Source organism: Callorhinchus milii, unplaced genomic scaffold, assembly GCF_018977255.1.
Source record: "Callorhinchus milii isolate IMCB2004 unplaced genomic scaffold, IMCB_Cmil_1.0 Scaffold16, whole genome shotgun sequence".
NCBI lineage: Eukaryota > Metazoa > Chordata > Chondrichthyes > Chimaeriformes > Callorhinchidae > Callorhinchus > Callorhinchus milii.
Genome location: NW_024704757.1, coordinates 9,191,622 through 9,202,121, shown reverse-complemented (window position 1 = coordinate 9,202,121; position 10,500 = coordinate 9,191,622). Strand labels below are relative to the sequence as shown.

At 42.8% G+C, this 10,500-nt stretch overlaps 1 protein-coding gene across 1 annotated transcript; it reads right to left on the bottom strand.

The window, feature by feature from the left end:
- Positions 1-681: 681 nt before the first annotated feature.
- LOC103178710 (immunoglobulin superfamily member 6) lies at positions 682-7,713 on the bottom strand. Its single transcript, XM_007893583.2, has 5 exons — positions 7,467-7,713; positions 4,829-4,926; positions 3,722-3,802; positions 2,900-2,983; positions 682-978 (listed from the first exon to the last, which is right to left on the bottom strand). The coding sequence occupies exons 1-5, from the start codon at positions 7,711-7,713 to the stop codon at positions 916-918; spliced, it is 573 nt and encodes a 190-aa protein (XP_007891774.1). The 3' UTR covers positions 682-915.
- Positions 7,714-10,500: the final 2,787 nt, after the last annotated feature.

The following is a 10,500-nucleotide window of genomic DNA, read 5'->3' as shown; positions in this document are numbered from 1 at the left end:
TTGATGATTCTGAGTGTCGGCCTGATATTGTGACAGACAATGCATTGAGATCCTTCAGAGTAGGGCAATACACTAACGTTAAAGACAGAGTCAGTCGGTGGTTGGCTCTGGGCAGTTTATCTTTATTGAAGAGCTGGGGGCCATTCTGCACAAAACCACCAAGACTGGAAAGAGTAAGGGAGAAGACAAACAAAATCGAGACTTCGTGATTGGGTGATGCCACATAGGTATTGTGATATGAGAATGCAAGGAGAAGCAAGAGTGCCGAGGTTGCCTTATTTCAAGTTAGGAAATAAGAAGAGGAATGTCCAGGGGAGTGGTGACCAGAATGGTATCAATAGAGAAAGACAGGGTAGGTTTGGATGGAGACTGAGAGGTTGGAGGCGAGGGGACAGCTATCCAACAATGAGCCTTTTCTTGAACTCTTTCCAGAAGATTGAAAGAGAGATGCCAGAAGAGAGACCAGACCTTTTTTGGAGGAGTCTTCAGCTATTTTGCTGCTGCCCTCTGGATTTCCATCCCAAAGTCACTATGGACTCTCCACGGTTAAAACCCAACCAATGCCTTATTTTTGTAATTTGTTTTTGTTCACTTGCCCCCCTCCCCCCTACCGGTCGTGCTCCTAGTCAGCCGTTCAAAGCATTTTGACCCCCCCCCACTCCCCTCAACATGAAATGCGCTATATAAATTGTTTTTGTTATTGTTGTTGATATTTGGGAGCAGTATAGCGTCTTGGGACAAACTTGGCATGTTGGGTTCTCTCCTGGAGATTCCAGATACAGAGTCTTAATGAAAGTGGCTTTCCCAATGCACTGTCATGGTGTTTGATGGTCAAGCTTATTGGCTGTAAATCCTTGTATCTATGTTGTCCACCTGAATGGAAGCTGTTGCCTTTATCTGTGTGGCGATTGTAGCCTACTCGTTTTCATAGATCTGATCCGTATTTTCGTAGAGGGTGCCGTCATTTTCCCCATGTTCCTGCAAAATGCCAAGAGTCAGAGAGAGAGAGAGAGAGAGCCATCAAACAGGGCATAGCCTTGCAGTGTGTTACACAGTAAAAACCCGGTTTGCAGTCACCTCAGTAATCCAGCCACCTCACAATTGCAGGTACATTTCACAGTCTCTTTCATTGTCAGTGTTAAAAGATCGGCTGTCTGCTTCAGTGAATACATGACAGCTTTTGTTTTAAATGTGGCAATGCCTTTATTTTAATGAGATTGCAAAGTATGGTTGTTGAATGTTCATCATACTTGCCCTTTACCGATGTCCTTAACATTACATCAGTGACCTGAATCACCCGACCGCTTTCAGTAATCAGGTCACCTGACTACGTAGGTCACTTTTGCCCAGTTACTTGAGTGACCGGATTAGTGAGGTTCTGTTGTATTGTGAGAACAACATTTTTCCAGATTTTTATTGTACCACAAGAGAATAATGTACTTTGCTATCTCTTTCTTTGTCTTTCCTCTCCCCTCCTCTCAATTCATTTAATCATGCTGGAGTAAGGCTCCATAGACACTGACCTACCCTATGGACCCTCGCCCAAGTGACTGTTCCTCATCTGTTTACCTGGACAGTGAGTGTCCTGGATGGTGAGAGTAGGCAGTTTATGTGCCTGTGGTGGGTACCACAGCCAAGGTTGACACCCATTGTCAACCCACAAACTTTCTAGCGAGGGTCACCTGAATAATGATCAGAATAGTGAAATCTTGACTTACCCTTTGTCTTACTGTTGCACAAGCACACTGAAACTAATTGTACCGTCCCTTTTGCCACCTCGTCTGAGATCAGCTAACTCAGCACAAAAACCTTAGACCTGCATACACGTTCCCAATTAGTAGTGTCATAAGAGGGCTAAGAATAACATACTTGATATGTGGCTGTACACAGTGCTCAAGCTGCAGACGGATCTAATTCAGGATCATGTCGTGTGACTTACACTCTAATCCTTTAACTATGCACCCCAGGGTGTTTGATTGCTCTGTCGACTGCTACTGGCACTGCTCTGTTGATGTGTAAGCAATACTGAAACTGACAAAAGAGGTACCGGGCGTTTTTTCTATATTACCAAATGCAACGTTAGAAGCAGAAATTGAGAAATATCACTCCAGAGCTGCAAGAGAATATCTGGTTATTTTCTTGTGTTTGGTTTCCTGTTTTGAATGCTCTACTTCGCGACCCTGGTGGCTGACTAGTTTTATGACATGCCTTCCCCCATATCATGAGAACCTGTAAGTGCCGTCCTCCAGATGAGATAGCTGCTCGTTCAGTGAATGTTAAAGATCCTATGAGACTATTCAAAAAAGAAACACCTATTCCAAGTCCTGGCTAACAACTACATCCCGCCCAGATAAAATTGGTCATTCAGTTCATTGCTGTTTGTAAGATATTACCGTTCACATGTTGGCTGCTTTGTTTGCTTACAAATGCACAGGTTTGGTGCTTGATAGCAGCTTTCGGATATTATGCAAAGATTATTTTAAGGTTGGAATTATAATAACACACTAGTGGATGCATGCTGTTTCACTGCTTAGCACTAAAGGCCAGTGTTGAACTGAAGGGTGGCTCAGTGGCCCATTGTCCCCACAGCAAACTTTTTGTGCTCTGATTCTAGAGAAGACAAAGGTTCTCTGTTTGTGCAAAGAGCAGCAACTCACATTTCTAACGAAACCCCTACGTGTCTTTGAGGTGCGAAGAGTGGATTATTTCTTGAGATTAGCTATAGCTGGCATTCCGAAATATAGTCGGAAAAGTGCTGGATCTGAAAGTGAGAGAAGGCTTAATGTTTCAGGTGTGGACATTGTATCCTGCCCAGATCAGTAACCTGTCATTGGCTCCCGGATGTTAGTTGACCTGCTGTACGCTTTGTGCGTGATGCTCTGTTCTCCCGGATACTTACACACGCTGCCTCCTGGTTCTTGTACTTGTTGTTGAACTCCACTGTAAGGGCATGAAAGCATTTGGTCCTCTGGAAATCTGTGTGCTGTGCAGGACATAGGACAACAGTCAGGTGAGAAAGAGGTTCAGTGATTGCAAGCAAAATCATTTTTTTTCTGCCTTCACGGTAATTTCTGGTCCCTTAAAACACAACTATTAAAACTCAGTTATTTGATTCTCATGATAGGTCAGTGGGTAAATTCCATACCTTGTGTGTACTGGAGCTATTCAGAGCAGAAAGGTCCCAACTTTGATCTCTCATCTGTGCTCAGTTAGATACTGACAACTGGAACTTTAACCCAAGTCCCCATTCTTCACAATATGTGTTGACCCCGATTTCAGACCCCTCCTAAAGACCCACTTCTTCCACTGTGGCTTCAGTCACCTCTAAACCTTCACATATGTCAGGTTTGCACTTCTATTATTAAAGACTGTCAGTGTTTTTTTAATATATAGAATTATGTAGAACTTTACAGCACAGAAATTGGCCAATTGGCCAGTGTCAATGTTATTTCTCTACATGAGCCTCCACCCTCCTAATACGCTGTCCAATATCCCTTTATTCCCTTCTCCCTCTTGTGTATGTATTACGTTCCCTCTTTAAATATTTTGATGAATTCCGCTGTATAAATAATCTCATGAAATCATCAATTGATAAGAGTAAGAGCTGGGAAGCAACAACTTGTTCCAGGACCATGGAAAGAAAGGGAAGCTTGGAGATGAATTGGGAGTTTGACGAGAGAGATGGGTCAAGAAAACTTTTTTTCCCGCACTAAACACTAACCTTATTCAACGAGACCTTGCTCGCTCTCTCCACTCGTTTCTTGGCACTGAGTTTTGTCTTTCTTGTCCAGTTGATCGTTTGCTGTGAACAGAAAGACTGCTGTAAATAAATATGAAGCATTTGATCTGTTAAACGTTTTTGGTGGAGATGGGGCTCATTTACTCCAGAAAGTGAATTGACTCTGTTTACCTTCTACTTGGACAAAATGAAATGTAATGACGATGTGTTTGTAGAAAACAGTAGGTCCCACGAGCAGTCATGAAGTGAGTGACCAATTTAGCTTGGCGATTGTTAGCCTAGACACTCTTTTTGACTAGTGTCATGGAAGTGTCCAAGCAGACAGGACGTTAGTTTAAGATTTCATCCGAAAGACAAGTAAGTACATGCTGCTCGCTCAGTACTGAAGTATCAGTCCTGACTGTGAGCTGAAGTCCCAACATGGTAACTTCAACCCACAATCTTCTGACTCAGAGGTGAGACTGCTACCTACTGAGTTAAGTTAACCATTGACCTAATAGCTTTTTATGGGAACTTGCTGGTCCAAATTGCTGCATTTGTCTACAAAAAATAGACCGGTGATAGTGATTAGCGCGCTCACAAGCGAGACGACTTGGGTTCGATTCCTGGGTGGGGTGAAACGTTAACCATGTTTTTCTTACTCCACATAAAAGTTTACTTAGCATAAGTAGCAACCCGGATGTTAGTCGATTGATGGATCACTTTTTCGCAGATAATAATCCCTTTAAAAAAAACTTGGTCACTCAATCAATGACTGTTTGTGGGACAGTGCTGTGTGCAATTAGTTGCTGTGTTTCGCCCACAAAATATACAATCAATTCAATGTACAGTATATTCTGTGACGTGCTGTGAGATGTCGTGAAGATTTGATCAAATTTGATATAGTGTTTTTCAGCACTATAATTGTCTAGAATTATAGTTACTATACTTGATTGTAATTATAGTTACTATACTTGATTGTAATTCCATTTGAATTGTTTTAAAGTGCTATCAAAATGAAAAAAACATTTATTCTTCTTTCCCCCAAAACTTTCTTCCTGTTTCTTGTTCCAGCTTCATGCCTCTTCATATGAATGTGTAGGCTCTCACCTTCAGGAGCACAGTGATGCACAGGCTGTATAGACCTAGAATGGTGATTAGAACTGACTGCAGCAACTTCTCCTCCCCTGAGATTATTTCACCATGGGCTGCAAGAAAATAAGAGAGATTGTTAAACAAAATGTTTTTGGTCAGAACAGTATCTGAGGTGCAGATTTCCGTCACCAAGAGTTTCCAAACCAGACTCAGACAATTTCCTTTTGTCTAGAATGGAATGGACACTCTCTCCCTGGAGGGACACTTGCCTAATTCTGGAGAGTATTAGCTGCAGGTTGGGTTAGGGTCTGGGATTCCCCAGAGTGCTTTCAATGGCAAGCTATGCAGTTTTAGTTAGGAAAACTTCCAGCAATAACCTAACGCTCGGAGTATTAGGGGATTGCTGGGAGCTTATCCAACTAAAACTGCACACCTTGCCATTGAAAACACTATCTAGCATCGTTCCAAACAATACCCTGGAAATTTTGATCAGTCACTTCACGACTGTGGGACATTATTACTATGTGCGAATTTGACTTCTCCATTTGCCTACAAATACAGTATTGTCATTACTCTTCACAGCAACTCCTTGTGAAAAGCTTAGAGATGGTTTCATGTTTTAGACACTTTTATCAAATGCAAGAATTAATGTTATAAACTGTTTCAGGAAAAGAACAGAGAATTGGGAATAGAGCTGATGGCTCCAATGGAAGAGCTGGCATCAGCATAGGCTCAATGGGCAAAATACCTCCTCCGGGGCTATAATTACTGTGATCCTGAGTGCTGAACAGGGGGCTGGTAATTTAATGTGCGTCAGTCTCATGACTCCTGCCTGCTTTCTGCTCAGAGTAACCGTCTCATTCCCTGGAAAACCAGGTGGATTGGGGCCAAGATTTTGCCCACAAAATATACAGGCAATTCACTTTACAGTATATTCTGTGAAGCGCTTTGAGATGTCTCAAGGAACCAGGCAGGATGGGGAACAGCATTGAACTGCAGACAATTCTTAAATTTGGTCTTAACCAGGGCAGACAAGATACAGGAAATTGCGATATGGGGAGGGATACTAGTGTTATTTCTTCTCTTCCAGCTCTTGTTGAGGTCTCTACAGTCTCTGAGTGGCTGCCCCTGAAGAACTTGACCATTCTTCATCAGCCTAGCCAGTGAATGTTAAAGATATTTGGCCACAAGGGACATCCTGTGTCTGTACATGTCAGTTTCCCAGAAAGCAGGGGAGGGATGCAGGGAGATGGACTGGATAATATTTGGTCAGGTGGTTGTTAAAGAGCCCATGGGACTATTTGAAAAGAGAGGTTTTTCCCCTCTGTGCAGAGTACAGTCTTCCAGAAAAAAATTGATCATTCACTTTGTGGGTGTTCGTGGGGTATTGCTGTGTGCAATAGGCTGCTGCATTCACCTACAAAAATGCACGGTCAAAACACTTTGAGACGTCTTCCCGACGTGAAAGGCACTATATCAAATGTAGTATTTTGGTGAATGATACTGTTCCTTTGCTTCACTTCCCCATTCTGTGCTGATTTCCATTACGTTTCTGTCTTTTCTCTCCAGTGCTCTTTCTCTTTGATATAAAATGCCGCCTACACACTCCAGATCTTTTAAGTCAGGATGAGGGGAATCATGAGTAAGTTAGTAATTTCCATTAACACAGAATTTTTTCATTGTCTACCCTTTAAACTGCCTTAAACTGGAGGTATACATTTTAGTGGATTTTAAATCTTTTGAAAGCTTTATGTGCGGTTCCCATACAAAAGGCTGAAAAGAGGCAGTTGCTGAGATGTTTCCGGAAGTAGAGATTGAGTGGCTTGAAAGCCTTAGATGATATCTTACATTTTTATACAACTACAGAAATATTGGAAGTAAAATTGTTCAACAAATAAGGTAGCAAAAAGAGTGATTTAAACATGTTGACACTTTTAAAGATTGACAAGAAAATTGTAGGGGGAATAGAGGTCTGAGGAGCATGAGGAGGTTCTGGAAAAAGAGGGTCAAAATACACCTTATCAAACATTTTAGCAATTAAATTGTTTTCTTTCAAATTTAAAAAAATATATTTTTTAAAAAATGCAGACTTTACAGTAGTCCAGTGGCTATGGCATATGTTTAACGTTGAGCTACTTTAAGATGGCTAAGAATTCAGGGGCTCAAATTCCACTAATCTTAACTTGTTTTTGCCATTTTTACCTTAAAGTCGCATAGAACTGCAGACAATTCTTAAATTTGGTTTTAACCAGATCCTAAATAAGAGTGAGATTAAGGATTCAAGGTATCACTGGCTAATTCAACAACAAATTGCATTTATATAGCGCCTTTCACGTTGGGAGGACGTACCTAGGCACTGGACAGTGAAGTGTTTCCACCTGAGCTGGGGGTTGGAATCAAGAGGAGTGGAGGGCAAGGTGGGGTGGGAAGGTGACTGAAGGTACAGTCAATGTGACTGAAAGTGAGGTTCAAAAGATAAGTCTTACGAAGGGCTTTAAGAGAGGTGGCGAGACTCCAGAGAGGGGTACAGACCCACTGAATATCTGGGAGTAGTTCTTGTACTATTTTCATTGGCAGCTCAGTAACCACATGCTGCCTCAACAATACTGTACCATCGGACCTCAGGAGCGAGCAGCTGAGAAACTTAACTAACCTCTGATCACCAGGATCGTGCCACCTCCTGTTTGTTTAGACTTGTCTGTAGGATCTTTTGTAAGGAATGATACTCCACAGTAGTAAATGCCGCTATCATTGTGATTTGTGTTGTAGATCTGCAAGGAGGCAAATCCCTTTGACACCTCTCCATCCAAGCAAAACTTTTGTTGGGTTACCTCTGTGGTATCCAGCTTGATGGCCTTGGTATCACTGAGTCTGAACCACAGGATGTCAGGATCACCCATACATCCACTCGTGTTTGTGAAGGTGCACTGGATAACCACATTGTTAGATAGCAATTGCTCCATAAAAGGTTTTTGGTTCACGTTCACCACACATTCCTCTGCAAATATACCTGTTGACCAGAAACAGATAGCACTTTAGGATTTAGTTTGCGCCTTCAGTCGGTGTCACGCTGGCTCACTGGAGAACGATCTTGTCCCTGAGTCAAAAGGTTGTGGGTTAAGGCACCATGTCAGGATTTGAGCTTGTAGTCTAGGCTAATATAATCCTGTAGCCCAATGGTTAGAGCAAGAGACCTGGTTTCAATTCCCAGCAGGGCGAAATGTTGGGTAAGGTTCCTTACTCCACACACCTCTGTTTACCTAGCAGTAAGTAGCAACCCGGTTGTTAATCGATTGGCGGATCGCTTTTCTGGGGGATAATAATCCTTTAAAAAAAATAATAATTTGATCACTCAGTCCGCGACTGTTTGTGGGACACTGCTGTGCGCAATTGGCTGCCGCGTTTCACTCACAAATATACAGTCAATTCACTTTACAGTATATTCTGTGACACGCTTTGAAATGTCTAGAAGATGTGAAAAGTGCTATATCAAATGCAAGAATTATTATTTTCTTACTCCACACGCCTAATAATAATCCCTCCAAAAACCCAAAACAATAATAAATTGGTCATTTTCAATCTACGACTGTTTGTGGGACATTGCTGTGCACAATTGGCTGCCGCGTTTGCCCACAAATATACAGACAATTCACTTTACAGTGTGTTCTGTGAAGCGCTTTGGGACGTCCTCCGACGTGAAAAGCGCTATATCAAATGCAAGGATTATTATTATTAGTAGTTAATGCTCCAGGCAGCGCTAGGAGAGTGCTGCATTTTTGGAGGTGCTGCCCTTAAAACTGAATTGCAATTGGCCTGTTCTGGTGGTTGAAGTGGATCATAGGGCTCCCCACAACACTATTTTGCAGAGTAGAGGACTTAACCTGGTGTAATATTCCCCCTCTACCAAATTCACAAGAAAAAAACAAGCTAAATTGTTGGTTGCTGGCATTTACCAGGTTTACCAGCCTTTACTCATTTGCTTTGTATCTTTTTAATCTAAAGTGTTATTTGATGTTTAAAGATTATCAGTGTTGCTATGAGCATCGTGCCCGGTGAATAAGACTCCTGATGAAATTGGTCATTCACTACCTGCCTGGTGGTGGGCCATTGCTGGGTCAAAAGTGGCTGCTGCATTTGCCTACAAATATACAGACTTTGCAGAAACTATGTTGAATCACTTTGAAAACTTCTCAATGTTCTCGGCGCTGTATCAAATGCAAGGACTTCTGTGATGGGAAGAAGTGAGATACAGCCGGGGATTTCATTCCCGAATAAAAATCTTGTAGCTTAGTATTCTAAACCAGGCTCAATTATTATTGAAGGGACATTGTCTGTGTGACTAAATAATTGTCTTATCAGTTTTTAGGGTTTTGTACAGGCGCACAACGTAATGGGATCACTGGGATCTGATTCATTGCCTGTGTGTGCTTTCCTTGTGACAAACATGACTCATGCCGCAACACTAGAAAAATGTTTGTCAGATGTTTTTACCTCCCCTGAAGCCAATGCTCCTTTAAATGAAAGAAGTTTCCCAACTGGTTGAATTCCCGTCATTCAGTTTGTAAAACACTGGACAAGTGTATAAATAGCCGACTGCTAAGCAAAAGGGAAGTCGCGAAATGTATTGAAGTGTCTATAATACTCCTTGTACTTGATAATAACAGCTATACTCCGCTTCATCTCCACAAACAGTTCCCCCTCTAGCCCCCGCACCTTCTCGTGCGGCGTTCCTCAGGGCTCTGTACTTGGTCCCCTCCTCTTCAACATCTATGCCCCCACCTTCTGGAACTTCATCCCACAGCCCCTCCGCTTCGCCCCCTCCCTTGCCTCCTACAAGAGCCTCCTCTTCGATCATGCTTTCGATCACCCTGCTTCTCTCCCCTCCCCTCCGTCTCCCTCTCCCTCCCTGCCACACCACCAACACTGCACAGCGGTGCCTTAACAATCAGCTCATGTCCCCATTTGAATTTGCAGCTTGAACTTAAACCTTCTGACACAGAAGACACGTTTGTTCCCAAGTGAACCAAAGTCACACTTAGTCAGGCCAAGTGACCGTCTGACCGAGGTGCTCACATTCTCATCTCTGTGTTAGAAGGATGTGGGTTTGAGCCGTGCACCAAGACCAACGATCACGCTCCTGGCTAACTACTGAGTTGTGTTTTCGGCAATCCTGGTTGACAACACTCTGTATTTTTCTGACTTTGCCATTAGACAAACCTCAAATTAACCTGCAGGATTGTTGACCAGGATGCCTTGGACCTCTTCTCTTTTCCAATAGTGTCGAAGGACCTGCAACATCCACCTGAAGAACAGGGAGATGGGACCTTGGTTTCATATCTCATCCAAAGGAAGACACCTCTGACAATGCAGCACTCCTCAAGTACTTTACCAGATTGTCAGGGTCTGAGTCTAGCGTGTGACCAGTAGTCGCGACAGCAGTCTGCTATAATGAAAGCCAGTCTCACCTCTTATGTGAAAGTCCAGTGCTTGTAGCAAAACTACGACGAACTCTCCAGCACAAACCCATCTCCACATTGCTCCTTTCTGCCGCTCGCTGCCGCTCAGATTGAGAACTCAGAGCGAGTTCCGAATTTCCAGTCTTGTGAAACTGTGCTTCTGGCTTCCTGTGGCTTTCAGCAGTCACTTTGGCAGAGGAAGCTGGCTGTTAAATTTGTGATCTCTTGATG